This window comes from Diadema antillarum, unplaced genomic scaffold, assembly GCF_040938485.1.
Source record: "Diadema antillarum isolate AM-2024a unplaced genomic scaffold, OU_Dant_1.0 seq00000207_RagTag, whole genome shotgun sequence".
NCBI classification, from domain to species: Eukaryota; Metazoa; Echinodermata; class Echinoidea; order Diadematoida; family Diadematidae; genus Diadema; species Diadema antillarum.
Window position 1 is genome coordinate 1 of NW_027271266.1, and position 20,908 is coordinate 20,908.

At 40.6% G+C, this 20,908-nt stretch overlaps 2 protein-coding genes across 2 annotated transcripts; both read right to left on the bottom strand.

The window, feature by feature from the left end:
• Positions 1-5,694: 5,694 nt before the first annotated feature.
• Positions 5,695-15,442, bottom strand: LOC139728966 (guanine nucleotide exchange factor MSS4-like). Its single transcript, XM_071639892.1, has 2 exons — positions 15,236-15,442; positions 5,695-6,562 (listed from the first exon to the last, which is right to left on the bottom strand). Exons 1-2 carry the CDS (start codon positions 15,440-15,442, stop codon positions 6,314-6,316), a joined length of 456 nt encoding a protein of 151 aa, XP_071495993.1. The 3' UTR covers positions 5,695-6,313.
• A 1,806-nt stretch (positions 15,443-17,248) lies between these two features.
• Positions 17,249-20,908, bottom strand: LOC139728968 (protein FAM210A-like). Its single transcript, XM_071639893.1, has 2 exons — positions 20,397-20,908; positions 17,249-19,583 (listed from the first exon to the last, which is right to left on the bottom strand). The coding sequence occupies exons 1-2, from the start codon at positions 20,906-20,908 to the stop codon at positions 19,286-19,288; spliced, it is 810 nt and encodes a 269-aa protein (XP_071495994.1). The 3' UTR covers positions 17,249-19,285.

Below are 20,908 nucleotides of genomic sequence, written 5' to 3' on the forward strand. Positions count from 1 at the left end.
ATTTTGCCATTATTTTTTACTTCTTTTCGGGGGGGGGGGGGGGAGGGGCTTCTGTATCCTATCCTTTTTTTTTTCGGGAAGATTGACTATATAAGAATATTTAGATTGCCCATAACAAACTGTTTAGCATTGCGAAGTTTTGACTTCGGGGTAAAAAAAATATGGAAGTATGATGCAATGTTATATAGATAATGCAGTTGCTACCAAGAATCCTATAGCATATAAAAATTTTAAAAAAAAATGTATAGAGAGAATAGATAACAAGAAAAAAACATTCTTTGAGCACTATTATGAACTAAAAGAAACAAAAGCACGTTCAGCAATTTATCAATAACCATAATAAAAAAATGCTAGTGTGGTACGCCGCAATTTAGGTGCTATATTCTTTTTAAACCGTTTGTTTCATTTCCATATCTTGTCTTCTGTTGCATGTACGTTTGGGTGCACATCTGCTGTACAGTATCCACAGGACTGCAGCCGCCACTGATATTCAAAAGCATTATGAAAATTAAATGGTGCTAATTTCATGTTAAAGGTTCATAGTGCCCCTTGCAAAACATTTGGAGTCGCGTGCGAAGGATTTTTTCCCACCATTCGCTGATACTTTTGGCAACTCTTCGCAATCATGCAGACACACAAACACAACACTCTCAAACATAAAAAAAAGAAATGTGATCCATGTTATTGGTTAAAAAGACACCACACCAGTCCAGCAGACTGTAATCAAAATGAATGGTACGATAAACAACAACAAAAACAAAAGATGAATAAAGTATTTCTCACCTTACGGAAACACACACGCACACCCAAACAAAAAAAGGTGATATCCTGGTTTAAAGAGAACAACACTGATGAAAAACAAGATGACCAAAAGACATTCTAACTAGACCAGTCCAGCAGACTGTACTCGAAATGAATGGTACTATAAACAAAAACAAAAACAAACAAAAAAAAATAAAGTATTTCTCACACTTACGGAAAAAACACACACTCAAAACAAAGAGAGGTGATATCCTGGTTGAAAGAGAACAAAGAATGATAAAGAACAAGATGACCAGTTTTATGAAGATCGTTTTTTGTTTCATCCAAGCCAGACAATGAACAACATAGGAGTACACCTCTTGAAGCTGCAGACCTTAAAGAAACACTATCGCTCCGGCGCCAGTGCGGTCATGCCAGTCACGACAATGAACTTCGGGGGTATGATTGACCTGCGGCGCCAAGAAGTTGTTTACGAATGATCTTTCCGATCTAACATGTCTCAGGTCCGGTTCTCTCGGGCCAATGCGTTTTATCATCATTACTATCATTATAATACTACATACTATCATAGCTGCGAGAAGAAGACGAAGAAAGTTGTACGGCCATCTGGAGATAACTGATATGCTTCAGACCCTATAATGCAATACAGTCTTGCTGGTAGTTCATAGAGTCGTGATGAGGGTATTAGACGACATGGCATTTGTAACATCCTCGACAAAGTCTCCGGCAAATTCATGTCCTTCTTCTTTTTTTTTTTCCTTTTTTAATACAAATGCAAGATAAAGACACTGGTCCTACAAGAGATTAAAACTACATGTATGAAAGGTAGTGTTTAGCATAATGCCGTTTGCCAATGGAAGATAACTCTGTGGGATGATACTCTCCTCTATTCTCTTCTTCTTTCTTTCTTCTAACCTCAACGGATATACATGTAGTCGCTTCTTTGCACGGCATGGTCACTCACAAAATCTAGGACATGTTACTAATTGAAACCGCAAGTTTTGAATTTACTGGAATGAACGAGACTTCGAAAACGTTTTTGCTCTCTTCAATTTTTTCTCCATCAGACACGTGGCTCTCCCCCTTCTCCCTGGGTTTTCCCCTCTCACTCTCTCTATCTCTCTCCCTCTCTCTGCCGGTCTTAGTCACTTTCGATTTACACATGTATCACTACCGGCACCGTGTGTTCCTCATGGTGGTCGATTTCCTGTCGCGTCGCAGCAATCACTAGGACGGGAACATTGTGCGTCAGGAGGTCAATAGATGGGGTAGTTTAACATATCGCTACTCTCCGCGTTGGTTGGCTGACAGACTGACAGTGACGACCGCCACGGAGCGCTTTCACAAGGCATGTGGAACGGGAGACGCCTCCTTTATCTACACTTTCCTCTTCTCGGAAGGAAATCACTTTTGCAATCAAGTGATGGGAAAAAAGTAATGAATTCTTTGTGAATATCTTGCAGCACCACACGTGAATTACAGCAATAAGATCTGTTTCACTTGAACAGATATCGTCCTCAAACCATTACATATGTAAATTACAAAAAGGTTGCTCCCTAAAAACAAACTAATAAAAAAAAAATGAAAACACAAAACCCTTCAAGTGAATTCTGTCTGGTAGCGTTATTATTTTAGCAAACAAAAACAAAAACAAAAACTAACAAACAAAAAACCCAAACAAACTAACAATTCTAAGATCCACTAGACTACAGCTGTATGTGTCAATTTTGGTGGAATACATACGAGTAAGTCTGTTTAGACCTTACTGGTATCTGATGCCTTCTTTCACAGAATGAAGACGTAGGGATGTGCTTTGTTTTATTGTCGTTGTTTCTTGTTTTCATTCACCATTCATCAAAGAGTGATGCACATGTACACATGTATCATGAGTTTTACATGCTATCTTTTAATTGGTCTTACCATGTGATATACAATGTTTACCCACACGACTGAGGGAACAAAGGCCAACAGGGTTGCTGGACTGCACCAGTTGCAGTACCATCATACACTGTAATAATATGTTTGCTGAACACCATTTCAAAGGTACACTGAACGACCGCCATTTTAATAAAGCAAACACACACATGTACTTTCAGGGAACGTGTGAATGCCACATTTGCCCTATAACACTCTGAAAATCGGACTGTCTTTCACAAAGACTCTTGTCAGCTCACTATTTGACTCCAAAGCTAATCTTTGCTCACACGGCAAAGGATAATCCCTTCAGGCACTACGGGAAACAAGAAAATATTTTGCAAATTTTATGGTTGCTAACTTTTCACCAACAACAGAGACTCCAACTCTCCCGCTTTCGACGGGAGATATCCCGGCGACAGCCCATTTTTCACAAAATCTGCTATTCTCCCGCTTGAAATGATTTCTCACTTAGTGTCATCGTATGTTGAAAAATAAGCCTGAGATAGCATGAGATAACATCTAGAACCCTAGAGCTGGACCTGGCCACAAGGAACTTCGCGCTTTGCGCACATCAAGTCGGAGTCTATCATTTGCTAGGGGTTTCAGGCGGGAGAATCTCCAGATCAGAAGGTGCTTGGGGTTGGAGTCTCTGCAATAAAAATTTTGCAAGCTATGGCACTGAAAGAACACTATGTTAAAGAGACTGCATAAGACATGCCAGGGCTTGCAATAACATTATTATATTATGCAGTACACATAAATTTTTTCTTTCTTTCTTGTCTGTTAATGTCCAGAATCTAAATTCAACTGTAGTATTAAACCATTCACAGTTGCACTAAAATATTGTCCCTGCTTTGGACACAGTCACATCGTACTGTTAGTTTCGATATCAGTGCAGAAGATATTTTGAACCCTGTGACCTCAAGCATCACTGGCTGTTGTTATCACCTTCATGACAGAGGTCAACAATGACAATGTAATCCGTACGCAGGAACAAAAATAAATACACAAAATATAACAACCAACTTGAGTTGAAAAGGATTTTGCTTGTGACAGTGAGCTTGAATTCCATGGCCTGCTACATATGCATCACACCAACTTCCACCTTTGACTTCTTGCCAAGTGTGGGCCACAATTTCAGTGTCAGATGATACATATAAAAACCATAACAATTCATAAATAAAACAATGTCTTAAATTGAAAAAAAAAAATGAGTTAGTCATTCACAAAACTGAGGTTTTAAGTAGATATTATACTTACTGACGTTCAGTACACAAAATGCTACCTTTACAAAAGGAAGGGGATAAAGAAGATGCACCATCAGATTGTCAGTACAAGTACACGTATATCTGTTATTTTCACTTGAGATGCTCTAGAGAGAAAAAAAAGTACTACAGGTATCTAATATAACCAGCACAAGTTTGTAAAACTCAATTCACTAATATAAAAAGACATAGAAATTGCACTTTTTTGCCAATATTTGTGAAAAATACAAATAACTAAGTACAGTTGACTCCTGTTATAACGAAGTTCTCAGGACCAATTATTTTTTCTTAAGTTATAGACATTTCGTTATAACCTAACAAATAAATAAAAAACAAAAAACCTGTAATGTTGTGGCCTGAATTTTATTTCGTTGTAACCACAATTTTGTTATTACTGTGTTCATTATAACAGGAGTGAACTGTATGCATACTTTTGTACACTTTTGCACGGAAAGAATCTTGCAATCAAGACACAAAATGCCAGATTGCCTGGAGGTGAAAGGAAAAGCTGCTATACAATAGCTTAAAATCCTTGTGTAAGCTTCCTGAGAAGTAACACTGCCTCTTATGCATGTCAAAATTTAGTGTTGTTAATGTATCATGTCAAATTACATTCCACACTCCATACACATATACTTTGTACATCTGATACTCATAATTAGTCAATAACAGGAATGTGTCTTTGCAAATGCTTAAATTATAATTATGAATGAATTCTGGAGCACTGTCAAATCATGGACTTCAAGAGCAAAATGGGAGATTGCTTACCACCGCTGATGGTTCGTGAGTTTGCAAATTGGATATCCTGAAAATGCCCTAGAAAAAAGCTGAGGAGGAAGGGTGTGAGTTTCATGCATCTCCCACGGTAGAAATATTAATCAATGTCTCTCGCAGTTGTCTTGGTGGGACTGTTAAAATTTTCTTTGATATTCTGCTGGTTTCAGTTGTCCAGACTGTTTGCTCAGTTTTGTTCAAATGTGGACACACATATCAATGTGGACATACATATCTACTGTCAAGATATCTGGGAATTTTCAGTAAATACTCGCAAGTAAGCCCTTTGCATGCTTCAAAGAGTGATCTCAGCAACATAAAATCCAATGATATTTTGTTCACATGATGTCAAACACATTCTCTTGATACAAGAAATATGTATCTCTAGCTATGCATCAGCCAGTTGCAGTGTATATCTCCTGCTCTCATGTTCCAAGAGCTGCAAGTTTGCTTAGCCAACCTGGCATGCACAGAATGGATCATTCACACAAATGCTGACAATGCCCCCAAAATTGTAAGAATGTGAAGCAAGCCTAATTACAGGGCATGTCTTCTGACTGTGATCAGAAAAGTTACTTGTAATTCTTGCCAGTTTCATTCTTGTGGTGCTTGCATGTTGGAGTGGCCCTAATGTTTGTCTGAAATATCATTTTTGTCTATTGAGTTTGATTTATAAGCATAACTCATGACGAGAAAATTTTCTACAATTACATTTAGCAGTTTTGTTAAACCAAACTTTTGCTCCTTGTGTTGAATTTGAAGATAATTTCAAGGAACTCCGCTTTATTCAGATAAAAGAAACACTGTGCTCATTTTGCAAATTGAAAGCACAGTGGCATGTTACACTTCAAAATTGTCAAACAGAAATTGGCAGAATGCAGAGTGTGGACAGGGAGGTGTCTTCCACCTCCCTGGTGTGGATGAGGAGCTAGGACAAGATCTGCTATTTATTCAATCCACTCAATAAAATGCACCAGAGCTGCATACCAAGAAGTAGTTCTTGCTGCAAAATGTTACACACACATTCATCTACCTTTAAGAAACACACTACACTGGTTCGCTTGGAATAATATTCTACGAGGCTTTTGGCAAAAGAGAAGATGAAGACACAATATCCATAGTACATTCTCTGATCTATTAAGGGCATATTACGCAGATGGCACTAGGCACTGGATCAGTGACATTTACACATACTTTCACAGCCTGAAAGTCGTAACTTGAACACCACAGCAGTAGGACGATGCAAAACAGAATGATACTTGGAAAGATATCTATAGGTGGATGGAGACATGTATGGTTAAAATGCAACTAGGATTGCATCAAACAATGACAATCCTTACAAGGATACTCCACTCAAAAGGTGTACACCTACGTATACACATATTTCCATGACAGTGACATACTGAGAAAATATATTATTATGCATAAGTGTCTTTACTGCTTGGATCGAAACTTCGCTGAAGAAAGACGAGCAGGAATGCCAGGCTCACAGATTGTTGGACACTTCCACACGAGACAAGTGATAACTTTGAAAGCAGGATCACAATAAGTCCATTCTTACCGAGCAACAGTATGCAGCAGTGATGGCTGCCCCACTAAGTAGCTTCATGCTTGACTCGATCAAGTGCAATGAAGAACTTGGTCCTGTCCGCCAGGTCGTGGAATCCAACGGGGCCCACCTCACAGTCTGCACATATCAAGTACTTGGTGGTGCCTTGCACTGTGTTTGTGAATCCAATGTTCTCAAAGGTGAACATGTCCGGCACTACCCAGTGGTCTTTCAGAACCTCCCCGTCAGTCGCCTTTTGCTGCTCAGACTTGATCTTCATGTAAGGCAGAAAAATCTGTTGCAGAGGTAATGAATGGAGACGGGAGGGATAGTGAGAAAGAGAATGAGAGACAGAGATATACGTACAGACAGACGGACGGAACAGTACACGAAAAAGAGAGGGCTACACATACCTGACATTCACAGGTCCTCATGACCATTATAAACAATCGTAATTTGCCTATTGGCAAAATTAACCAGATGTTGTTGAATCCGTGTACTCTTTAATATACAGCATTCCAGTTATTCACCATTCAGGAATTAACCTTCTTGTGATATTACCTTTTTTCTTTTCTTTTCTCTTCTTGTACAGCATAATCTAGTGCTTATCAATGCTACAGGTGACTACCGTTAGAAGTCCTTGGGATTAGCAATTTCTTTTGTATATCATTATTATTATCATTTTTTTAAATATCCAAACTAACAAAGTGTAAAAAGGTATCTAGATGATAATTTTGGGCCCTGAATTTCACTTTGTTGTATCCAAAATTTTGTTACAACCATATTTGTTGTAATGGAAGTGCACTGTATTCCAGTCATAGATGTACATTAAGTATCTTACAAATATCAGGTCAATCAATTTTGAATAAATATTGATTTGAAATTGTGACAATGATTTTGGCAATGTGTAAGTTTCAAAAATCATCAAAGATCTGGATTGTTTTTATGACATTATGTACCCTAACTAGTTCATGCAATAGTTCACTTGGAAAACAAAACAAAAAACAACCAAATGACGGGCTCCGACTAAAAAAAACCTCGGAGAATTGTTGTTTAGAATAGATTATGATGGCTCCAGACATTATCAAAACCATATAGAATTTTGGGTCCCATGATGAAAGCAAATGCCACAGCTACCCCAAAGAGCTCTTTGCAGGTGTTGGTACAATTGTACGTATGGCACTATGGAGGTAGATGGGTATATACACCGGGGGCCCAGAGCATTTATTCAGCTGAAAAGGGTCACACTTTTTGATGGTCTCATCATGTAAGGATGTGGCCAAGGGTCAATAAAATGAATTGCTGGCAAGTCACATCCTGTACCGTAAGCCTAGGGACCACAAAAAGGGACCCCGAAAAATGGATTTATTCAGCCGAAGGGGGTCACGGACAAAAGTTGGTGGATATTGTTCCTTTGGGTGTACTTATCATGAAAACAGCAATGCCAGCTATTTTATCCTGTACGGGGCCCCAGACAGTAGCCCCAAAGGGCCCCAGAAATATGGTGTTATTCAGCTGAAAAGGGTCACGGCTAATTTCTTTTGCAATGGAAGTAGTTCCCATCAGAAATATGCAAAACACCAATGCCAGCTATTTTATCCTGTACGGGGCCCTAGACAGTAGCCCCAAAGTGCCCCACCCCCCATAGGCCTACGTATAAACACACACAAACGTTGATTTTATTCAATAAAAAAGATTCAGGGCTAATTTCTTTTGCAATGGAAGTAGTACCCATCAGAGACATAAAAAACACCAAAGCCAGTTATTTTGTCCTGTACGGGGCCCAAGACAGTAGCCCCAAAGTGTCCCCCCCCCCCCCAACACACATACTCACACAATAGTTTCGTCACGGCTAATTTCTTTTGCAATGGAATTAGTACCCATCAGAGAAATCCAAAATACCAAAGCCAGTTATTTTATCCTGTATGGGGCCCCAGACAGTAGCCCCAGACAGTAGCCCCAAATTGCCCCTTACCCCCTCCCCCCCACACACACACACACATTGATTTTATTCAGCTGAAAAGGGTCACGGCTACTTGCTTTTGCAATCGGAAGTAGTACTCATCGGAGATATCCAAAGCACTAAAGCCAATTATGTTATCCTGTACGGGGCCCCAGACAGTAGCCCCAAAGTGCCCCCTACACACACACACACACACACACACACACACACACACACACACACACACACACACATATATATTGGTTTCATTCAGCCGAAAAGGGTCACGGCTAATTTCTTTTGCAATGGAAGTAGTACCCATCGGATATCAAAATACCAAAGTCAGATATCTTATCCTGCACAGGGTCCCGTCAGTAGCTCCAAAGTGTTTTGCTTTATTCTCTTTATTGTTTGCATCTCTTCTTCTTAAATATGCGCTCCTTCGTCTTCATTTTCGCGACAACGACAACGCGTCCTCCTCATCAACATCATGCAGTTTTGCTGTTCTGGCAAACATTTCCAGCGTATCGGCTACGTTCGATTTTAGAGCGGCGAGAGCGGAAGACGTGCATAATTGAGTCTGGGAAAGCGTAGGAACAGCGTAGCTAAAGCGGCCAACAGCGTTATCGAAGCAGGAATGAAGCGTCGTAGGAACAGGCCTTGATTTTATACGAGAGTAGAGAACTTAGTGAGAGCGTCGTTACAGCGGGAAGGTCGTGCTTTGATCAAGAAAGCGGCGCAGCAGCGGGACCATGTCGTCGGTGTCTAGTTTAGACTATATTTCCCGTTCTTGTGCCGCTGTTACTACGGTCAGAAAAACCTGGAATTGTTACGCTCATCCCGCGGTATTTACACTGTCACTGCTTCTCTCCCCGTTTGAGCTACGATTCAAAATAGGTCAATCTTGATGGGGAGATGAGGAAGAAATTTTGAACCAGTTCAAAATTTCTTACCGATCTGTAAAATTGCCAGATCTAACCCCATCACCCAAACGCTGCTGCTGCGATGCTCCCGGTCCCCGTACACTTTTGCCGCTCTCTCCCGATCTGACAGATTGAATAGATCGGGATGCAGATCTTGATAGTGGAATTACATGTGGGGACACTTTAGAAACACTCCGTGGGGCCCCGTACAGCTATATAACTGGTTTCGGTGTTTTTGATACCTCCTTGAGTACTACTTCCATTGCAAAAGAAGTTATAGCAGTGATTCTTTTACACACACATTGACTTTATTCAGCTGATAAGAGTAACGGCTAATTCCATTTGCAATGGAAGTAGTACCCATCAGAGACATACAAAACACCAAAGCCAGTTATTTTGTCCTGTACGGGGCCCCAGACAGTAGCCCCAAAGTGCCCCCCCCCCCCCCCCCCAACACACATACTCACACAATAGTTTCATTCAGCTGAAAAAAGGGTCACGGCTAATTTCTTTTGCAATGGAGTTAGTTACACCCATCAGAGAAATCCAAAATACCAAAGCCAGTTATTTTATCCTGCATGGGGCCCCAGACAGTAGCCCCAGACAGTAGCCCCAAATTGTCCCGTTACCCCCTCCCCCCCCCCCCCCCCCCCCCACACACACACATTAATTTTTTATTCAGCTGAAAAGGGTCACGGCTACTTTCTTTGCAATCGGAAGTAGTACTCATCAGAGATATCCAAAGCACTAAAGCCAGTTATGTTATCCTGTACGGGGCCCCAGACAGTAGCCCCAAAGTGCCCCCTACACACACACACACACACACACACACACACACACACACACACACACACACATAATACTGGTTTCATTCAGCCGAAAAGGGTCACGGCTAATTTCTTTTGCAATGGAAGTAGTACCCATCGGATATCCAAAATACCAAAGTCAGATATTTTATCCTGCACTGGGCCCCAGACAGTAGCTCCAAAGTGTTTTGCTTTATTCTCTTTATTGTGTGCATCTCTTCTTCTTAAATATGCGCTCCTTCGTCTTCATTTTCGCGACAACGACAACGCGCCCTCCTCATCAACATCAGTTTTGCTTTTCTGGCAAACATTTTCCAGCGTATCGGCTACGTTCGATTTTAGAGCGGCGAGAGCGGAAGACGTGCATAATTGAGTCTGGGAAAGCGTAGGAACAGCGTAGCTAAAGCGGCCAACAGCGTTATCGAAGCAGGAATGATGCGTCGTAGGAACAGGCCTTGATTTTATACGAGAGTAGAGAACTTAGTGAGAGCGTCGTTACAGCGGGAAGGTCGTGCTTTGATCAAGAAAGCGGCGTAGCAGCGGGACCATGTCGTCGGTGTCTAGTTTAGACTATATTTCCCGTTCTTGTGCCGCTGTTACTACGGTCAGAAAAACCTGGAATTGTTACGCTCATCCTGCGGTATTTACAAGGTCACTGCTCTCTCCCCGTTTGAGCTACGATTCAAAATAGGTCAATCTTGATGGGGAGATGAGGAAGAAATTTTGAACCAGTTCAAAATTTCTTCCCGATCTGTAAAATTGCCAGACCCAACCCCATCACCCAAACGCTGCTGCTACGATGCTCCCGGTCCCCGTACACTTTTGCCGCTCTCTCCCTATCTGACAGATTGAATAGATCGGGATGCAGATCTTGATAGTGGAATTACATGTGGGGACACTTTAGGAACACTCCGTGGGGCCCCGTACAGCTATATTTACTGGTTTCGGTGTTTTTGATACCTCCTTGAGTACTACTTCCATTGCAAAAGAAATTATAGCAATGATTCTTTTCACTTAGATTATGATAATACGGGAGCACTTTCCAGCTACTGGCTGGGGGCCCCTTAACTGGATGGGTTTGTGTTTTACGTATCTCAGCTGTGAATTCCACTGCCAAGGAAAATAGGCATACATGACTGTTTTCACCTAAAAAAAAATTAATTCATATGGGGTGGGAATACCTTGGGGCTATACCTGTCAAGGGCCCTGCATCCGGGCCAATATCGCACCTCTTTTAATCGAATTCTTTAATGTTGAATTAAATTTAGCAAAAACTTCGCCTAGATGACATGGTAGTTCAATGTCATATTAATCTCTTCATTCAAATTTATTTTGAAACATTCACATTACCTCTAACCTTATTCTAAATAACACTTTTTCAACTGAAATCCATATAATACAATTACCATTCCACTATCCGTTCATTCATAAATTCATGATATAGTCACGTGATTACATGCTGCGCTCGTTCATTCAAATTGATTTCTGGCCATCTAATTTAACATGTTCTGCAGTCAATTAAACAGATAGGCCTATGTTCATGCTTGGCCTCTTTCCTTATTTTCTTTCGTCGTAGTTATTGTTTTGTAAGCATCATAGCATTTCATGTTTTCGTATTCGTTTAAGAGACTTTGACACCATTTTTTAACGTGCCTTTTGAATCCAAAGAAGTAAGAAGCCACAAATTATCTGGCCGCTACGAGCGCTTTATTCCGAGCGGTCGGCCAGTTACAAGAAGTCAAGGTTATGATCCTCAAATGTTTTTTTTTTTTTTTTTATAATTCTTTCCATGTCTTCTAGAGATATACGTCTGTATATATTGTGCTGTCATGACTATATAAAAAATGAAGTTAAGCTGCATTACTGGTACACGTATATGCCTATAATGACATGTATATGAAAGAGAAGGAGCGTTACCAGTCTGGTTACAGAACAACCAAATCCAGTTATACTAGATAAGAAATATGACACTTTTACTGCTTTATAACAGTAATTTATAGATGAAACGAAAACACACATAGAAACACATGTTAAAAAGGTCTGAAACAAAGAAAAACATGATTTGAATTTGAATGAACACGTTTGGAATTTGACTGTCTTTCGCGAAATTTAATGACTGAAATACACTTTTCGGCAAGTCAAGGCGAATTTGAATGAACGTAGGGTACCAGCCAATTTGAATACCCATTTTACGAATTCGAACCTTCTATCAAAATCAATGAACGAACAAAAGTGCAAAATTGGCTGGGAAAACATAACTGGCTTTGATGTTTTGGGTATCTATGATGTAAACTACGGCCTACTTCGATTGTAAAAGAAAAACAACTATGACTCTTTTCAGCTAAATGATGTCATAATAATTATGTGGGGGAGGGGCACTTTATGGCTACTGTAACCTGGGCCCAGTGCAAGATGAAATGACTGGTTTTCGTATAATACGGTCATCTTGGTTGTGCGCTATACAGAAGTATGCTTCCCTTGCAAATTTCTTGAGTGTTTTGCTACTGTAACCTACGGGACCCCGTATACAGGATAAGATGACTTGCTTTAGTGTTTGTGATATCTCTGATAAGATGACTTGCTTTAGTGTTTGTGATATCTCTGTTCAGTAGGCCCTGATATTAACGTTACAAAAGAATTTGTAAGACCATTTTCAGCTGATTCACAGTACATGTATAATGGATGGGACACTGTGGAGCTACTGTCTAGGGCTCTGTGCAGGATGAAATAACTAGCGTTGGTGTGTTGAATATCTCTGATAGGTACTTCTTCCAGTGCAAAAGAAATTACCCGTGTTTGGGGCTATACTGTGCGGGGCCCCATACAGGATAAAATAACTGGCTTTGGTATTTTGGATATCTCTGATGGGTACTACTTCCATTGCAAAAGAAATTAGCCGTGACCCTTTTCAGCTGAATGAAACTAGTGTGTGTGTGTGTGTGTGTGTGTGTGTGTGTGTATGTGTGTGTATATGTAGAGGGGGGGGCACTTTGGGGCTACTGTCTGGGGCCCCGTTCAGGATAAAATAACTGGCTTTGGTGCTTTGGATATCTCTGATGGGTATACTTCCATTGCAAAAGAAATTAGCCGTGACCCATTTTGGCTGAATGAAACTAATGTGTGTGTGTGTGTGTGTGTGTGTGTGTGTGTGTGTGTTGGGGGGTGCACTTCGGGGCTACTGTCTAGGACCCCGTACAGGATAAAATAACTGGCTTTAGCAAATGTTTAGTGTTTTGGATATCTCTGATGAGTATGCCTACTACCAATTGTAAAAGTAAGTAGCCATGACCCTTTTCAGCTGAACAAAATCAATGTGTGTGTGTGGGGGGGGGGGGGGAGGGAGCAATTTGGGGCTACTGACTGGGGCCCCGTGCAGGATAAAATAGCTGGCTTTGGTATTTTGGATATCTCTGATGGGTACTACTTCCATTGCAAAAGAAATTAGCCGTGACTCTTTTCAGCTGAATGAAACTAGTGTGGGTGTGTGTGTTGGGGGGGGGGGGGGGGGAAGCTCCTTTGGGGCTACTGTCCGGGGCCCCGTACTGGATAACATAGCTGACTTTGGTGTTTTTGATATCTCTGATGGGTACTCCTTCCAATGCAAATGAAATTAGCCGTGACTCTTCTCAGCTGCACGAATGAAATCAATGTTTGTGTGTGTTTGTACGTATGGCCTATGGGGGGTGGGGCACTTTGGGGCTACTGTCTGGGGCCCCGTACAGGATAAAATAGCTGGTATTGGTGTTTTAAATATCTCTGATGGGAACTACTTCAATTGCAAAAGAAATTAGCCGTGACTCTTTTCAACTGAATAAAATCAATGTTTGTGTGTGTTTGTACGTAGGCCTATGGGGGATGGGGCCCTTTGGGGCTACTGTCTAGGGCCCCGTACAGGATAAAATAGCTGGCATTGGTGTTTTGGATATCTCTGATGGGAACTACTTCCATTGCAAAAGAAATTAGCTGTGACCCTTTTCAGCTGAATAACACCATATTTCTGGGGCCCTTTGGGGCTACTGTCTGGGGCCCCGTACAGGATAAAATAGCTGGCATTGCTGTTTTCATGATAAGTACACCCAAAGGAACAATATCCACCAACTTTTGTCCGTGACCCCCTTCGGCTGAATAAATCCATTTTTCGGGGTCCCTTTTTGTGGTCCCTAGGCTTACGGTACAGGATGTGACTTGCCAGCAATGCATTTTATTGACCCTTGGACACATCCCTATATGATGAGACCAATAAAAAGTGTGACCCTTTTCAGCTGAATAAATCTTCTGGGCCCCCGGTCTAATATGGGGTGTTGTCTTTGTTCATGTTTAATACACCAAGAATGGGTTAATTCATAATTATAATTTGAATGAAATCCAGAGACTCCAACGTTCGCGTTTTCGACGGGAGATCTCCCGCCGAAAGCCCAACTTTGCAAAATCTCCCGTTCTCCCGCTTGAGATTTGATTTCTCCCACCCTGGCTCTGTGTCCCCCGGTGGAAAGGATTTCTTACTTATTGCTATCATATGTTGAAAAAATAAGCCTTAGATAGCACCAGAGAACATCTAGAACCCTAGGAACTTCGCGCTTTGCACACATCAAGCTGCTAGCTGGAGTCTCTCGTTTGCTAGGGGTTTCGGGCAGGAGAATCTCCAGATCAGAAGGTGCTTGGGGTTGGAGTCTCTGGAAATCATTGAAATATCAAAAAAAGAAAAAAGAAAAAAAAAAAGGTTACTCAAGACCAACATTTGATTTAATAAGGCCTGGTAAGGGTTTCTTTGTTTTCTGAACTAAACATCAGACTGAAACTGTACATGTGCATTCATAGTTTCGATTACAAAAAGACATATTAATGTTAAATCAATGCAAACTCAGCAAAGGCTGCTCAGATTGACATTCAACTGAAAAACAAAGAAACAATAAACTTTGGTGAAGGTATTATTGTGAAATCTGCTTTAACAGGTTCTGTTGGACATGCATGTCATTTGTCTGTTGTTGAAACTTAGAAACTATTTTTTGTTGAATACAATGTTCCAGCCAGGCCGGTATGGGCCAGGGAAAGAAAATGTCGTAGACCCTAGATACATTCACATGAAGGAAAACATTTCATACGAGTTACAGTACAGCGCATGCTCATGTATTAGTAATGTAAACGCACTGTCCCGTATTCATTGTATCAATATTCCTTTGTATTATATCATTATTTTGCCAATAAATAATGGTGTTACTGCCATAAACTTTACTGCAATACTGGTACTGAGACTTATATCGCAGCATACAAGGTTATGAAGGGATGGGACTACGTACGTCCTTGGTAACAAATTCCGCTAATCCAGGCAGTAACATCTTACTCCCACAGCGTTCACAGAGAAGCATCTGCGAATTTTTACCATCATCCAGCAGCACACTTAGATCTCTGGTAGGTTCTGCTTCTCCAGCCTGCTTCTCGTCGTCGTTTGCCGATTCGACGGGAGTGGTTGTTGTGTCGGGTTTGGTCGTGTCGTTGTCTGCCATCCTTCAGAAATGTGATCATCAGCTAGTCTTCGTTCAATGCGCAGAGTATAGCGCACACTAGAGATGCCATACCCTTATCAATGGTCTGTTGAAGGTCATTTCTTTATTTAAAAAAAAGAAAAAAGAAAAAAGAAGAAAAACATGATGGACCTACTGTTCTGTCTCTATGATATGACTGCATTTCTTTGGTGTACAATGTAGTGTGTTGTGGTGTGTTGTACTTTTAAAATTCATACGGATTTATCGCAATTGCATTGTCTGATTGAATGCACGCTATCTTGACTTTGTTGTCAATGGCTCGCATGTGGAAATCTAGAGCGTAAGTCCAGACAATTTTTCATAATTTCACATTGATCATGTAGCACATATGCAGGTCCTTGAATTGATTTGTGGAATTAATTGTGGTCCTTGAAACCAATGTGTGTGTCATCCACAGCTTTACTTGCCACTTGCTCCGGGTCCTCGCTCACACACGCGGCAAAGCTTTTTCCATTTGTGCCCCTGCCCCCACTGTGTGATAGTCTCTCTGTCTAGATTCTGAAGCCCACAAACCTTGTACACATTTAAATAAAACAGACTCAAAACCTACCTCTTCACTCTATGAATTATTGTACAAACTGTATTGTAATTGTAGTGCACTGTATTTTTTTTTTTTGTTGGAAGTATATGCAGTATGTTTGTGGGATCATTGTAATTATTTAAGCTTATATTGCCTCTATGTTTAGCATTTTGAGATATTTTGCATAAAGTATCATATACATGCAGATGTTTAAGATTATACCATCATTGTATAAACTAAACATGGTATACAACATTGTATTACATTTGACATTGCAAATAAACCTCACAAATAAGCCATGTGGGCTATTTCTTTTCTTCTTCTTCTTTTTTTCCAACTATTGTGAGAATCAAGTATGTCCTGGTACTATTTAACCCAGCAATTCCCAGGAATGTGCTCAGCTACAGAGAATATCTGCAGTTACACCACTTTCCATCGAGGATGGACGTTGATGCTTCAAAATTGTTGGTTCTTCCACTGCATTATTGAAATCCCATTTCAAACTTCTTGTGGAGGAGGCTAACAGTGGAGTGCAATGACCCCATCAGGACAATGTGAGGTTTCCTCGTCCATACGCTCGATTCCCACCATGCTTTGTTGGAATATACATGTACCTGAGCATTATCAAGCAGATACATGTATAACTGTGGCACAGTGTTGGCAATGGAACATGATGAATGACAAATGCCAGATGGTGAGGGAATATATTCAGCTGAAGGGGGAGGGGGAGAGTCTGGTTTTTCATATACTGTAGATGTGCACGAGGTTTCAGCTGGATCTGGTAGTTTGTTTTAATGCAGGAAAGATGGGTTATGATATATTTATATCCATTTATGCATTTATTTAGGAAACAATAGGCAGAAATACAACCTTCAGGCATTTTTATACTCTACATATGTGTAGGCTGGGTTAGTCCTGATTGTCTTTTACACTGTACAAGACAGGCACCCACACAGTGCCAACTCTCACATTCTACTGTATTACTCCGGCATTATATGCCACAGGTCAATCCTGATGAAGCAAACTTCATCACTCAAAGAAAGCTGCCCACGTATTTATCATGGGAAGTACTGAGCGACAAATGACAAATCACAGAAAAGCACACACCGCGAAGAAAGTGCAAATGTACATTGTTTCTTGAACTTCAAATCATGCATTACATGTAATTTCAACAATATCATTCCAGCATACTTTTGTATGAACATGACATTTTAAAAAAAAAAGGTAAAAATTCACCCAGTTTTAAAGGGCCGCCAACATTCACTATCAAAATTAGGAGATCCCAAGGAGCAATCTGAGAGATGCTTGCATTTTACATGCATCTGCACGGGGAAAAGTAATTCCCAAGTCAGAGAGATTTTATAACCTCTCATCCAGACACAAAGAGATATTGATGCTTTAAGGAAGCCTCCGGCAAAATCAGGTTGACTTGACTGCTTTGCTCCTATAGCACTCAATACAGTCAACTTCACGTATATGAATGTCATCGATCCATTTGACCAAATTAAAGTCTCTTCAGCACCCGCAGTTTTACTGCCTAGCTGTCTGATTCTCAATTTGTTACACATTCAATAAGGCCTTGTACGAAGTACTGACTATCTGAGTGATTAACTGATGCTGCATGGACATGATTAAGGTTGACTAATATGTAATAGCTACAGAATACCACATGCAAACTTAGATTCATAAGTAGATACTGACCAACGATTTCTTTTTTTCCATAAATGCACCACATGCAACAGTTCAGGAGTCTATGAATTTCAAAAATTACATCAATAACCTTATTAATTCATAGCCAGCTTCGTACTTTAGTAAAAAGGTTACCTGCAATAAAAATTTTGAATGACAAGATACCGTATACGTCATTTCTTTTACAGTGGTTTTACTTTCCAGAATTTCATGAGTGAACTGGTATTTGGAACACTAAAACATATCAAATATTGACTTTAACAGTGAAAAAACAAAAATACAATGTAGAGATGTATTATATTGCCTTCAAAGTGGAAAAGGGCTAACCTTACTTCTTGAAGAGGGATTACCAATATTTCTCAGTCCATCGTTATGTTATTTTTGATCACGGATTGTACCATGCATGAAATTGTCTCCCAACTCTCAAGTCATAAACTATGCTTGCTATATAGTAGGACACAATACTGAAATACAGTATAAAAGCTGCCTTATCCTGTTGTCTCTCAAAAAAATTAAGAAATGAAAGAAATTTGAAAGCAGAACAAATTCCTTACTCAACTAATAGGATCAACGGAACAATGAATCATGTACACAAATATTCATATGATTTCCTTGGATGATTTGACACATGAATATTTCACTCCTGGTGGTATAAAAGTTGTTATCTGCTTCACACTACCAACTTATATCAGGGAGTGACTTAGAAGACCAGTCAAGGGGTATTCCATACACCATTGTGTTGCTGCCAGTGCACAGCTGACTTTAGTAAATTCTGTTATGTATTGAGAGGCAAATTGCCATGAATTTGACACTTTTGGGAGTAATTTCTGGTACCGTTCCATTCGCAAATGCTTTTGGAAGGGTAGCTGTCATGATCAAACTGACTTTCAGCAGCAGTATAGTAAGGTGGAAGGGTATCACCGTACTTTATGAGCACAAAGTACATGTATTTGTAGAAACTCTTCCCATGAAATGACTTTGAATTGAACACACACTAACTGGCGGTACAAGAAGTGAGATATACATGTATGTCTGTAGAGCTATATCTACTAAAGCTTCTGCCAAAATCTTGATTGATATACCGCCACTTCACCACTAGCTGTTCAGACACTTTGAGTGATGGTAAATGCACTAGTACAGCATAGTGCCGCAAATTTACACCAAGAAGGCTGAAGCCAAGCCAATATAGTGCACAAACCATAATCTGAAGTTCAAAGCATGACCTATATGTATTCAAAACCAGATTATCATTTACTTCTTGTTGACTTTGTCCTGCTTCATTACATAATGTGTACTAGTCATGAGAAGGCTACTAGATGCACCTTTAAATTTTTTGCTCATTGACTGAGAAGTCACATAATAAGTATGATCTCACGACAGTATAGAATGTCCTTCACTGGATCAGTCACATGAATGGATGCTATGCATTGCACTATGCACACACAAATAGTTATGGATTACAAGCATCACCAGGCACTGCATATTTTTCATTGATCCTTTGCTTGTGGATTCAAAGTGCAATTCATCAATTCAAATTGGCAACAATTATCTGATATGGTTCGCACATGAGACATGCTAGCCAGCGAAGTGCGCCCTCATTGGCCAACAGAGTCCTGCCTCTCCTTGATCTTGTCCCTCATCTCGGTGACAGTCTCCCGGAAGGAGTCCCGATAGCTCTTTTCCTTGGGCGGGTGGGGCCGGATGTAGCCCATCTTCCGTAGCCGCCGGATGGTCATCTCAGTGGCACCCAGTGTGACGGTGTAGCGCAGTGGCGTGAAGATCTTGTAGAGGGCGTAGGCCATCAGGGCCGTACTGGCCTTGGAGTTGCGCAAACTCTCCACATGGTGGTCGCTAACACCGATTGCACTCAGGAAAGGTCCGATATCAACTCCCCTGCAAAGGCAATAACACAACCAATATCAAATTTGATTTTCTTCCTTTTTTTACATACAGTTCTACAGATACATTACATTCACAGGGTATTGTAGTGTGTGGTATCTACTCATTAAAAAATAATTTTGCTCAAACCATTTTGTAACAGGCTTAAGGGGTATTACACTTGTGAAGCAGTTCTTCTGAAGTCTGAATGTAATATGCACGTAAAATAATCTCCAATTATTTTTCATTGCTACTGATTGACAAATTGCCCCACATCAACGTAAATAAATTAATTTGAATAAGACTCTAAACTTTGGGTTTTGTTTCACATTACTTGACATACAATCACCAAGTTCGGGTGAAAATAATGACCAAGTAATGCACTTCTGCCACTTTGACATTTTTTTTTTTCACAAATGATTTTTGCAGACACATGGGACAGCAAATGATGGCCGACAGCTTATGTGGAAATGAGAAAGTGAAATTGTACATAAATATGGGTCAGGTCTTGCTAGTTCTTTTATCTAATCATTACCTTGGTATCTGGCAGCTATGCTGTATTCATTTCATATTGCAATCACTTTGTTACTGTACCTCTATATCCAGCATCCTTCAAAGCAACCTGAATAATGTACCATCTTTCTTGTTTCATCATCTAATATCTATCATCAACTACCTTTTTTTTTTTAGCTGTTCGATTTTGGTAGCAGGGATTATGTAGCTTTAAAAAATATATTCAAATATCAAGTGGGAACTGGGCTGATACATTCCTGTGCATCTACTTTTACTTCCACACAACTTTTGATCAGCTCTGAGCACTGAACTCACATTTTAATAGTGTAGTAGAAGGCTCCGAACCAGATTGGTGCTATCACCCAGTGCACGGGAATGATGACGTATCCGTACGTCTTCATCATGATCTTCATTCGGCTCCAGTTGCTAAGCGGCTGGCCCTTCTCATCCGTCGTTGGGATGATGGACTCATCCTCGTCAACCTCAACCTTTTCTGTCTCCATCTTCATCTCAGAGCTCTCCTTGGCACTGCCTCCTCCACTTCCTGCATCCTCCGGAGTCGCTGAGCTAGTCGCTTGCTCTTTGGCCTGTGTTGTTGAGGCGGACCACCGCGAGAAGAAGCTTTTGTGGCAGACGTGAATGTTGTTGCCACCAACAGAGGCGATGCCAAGAGCTTTGCCAGGGTGTGGTAAGGCATGAGGTGATTTGGGAAGGATCGTGCAGCAGAGCACTGGAGGGCGGCCACTGGGGAAGTGAGCAGCCTTCAGGTGCGGGGCTAGTCTACCTGGAGCACAGCAAATTCTCTTCACTGAATAGCTGAACGCCAT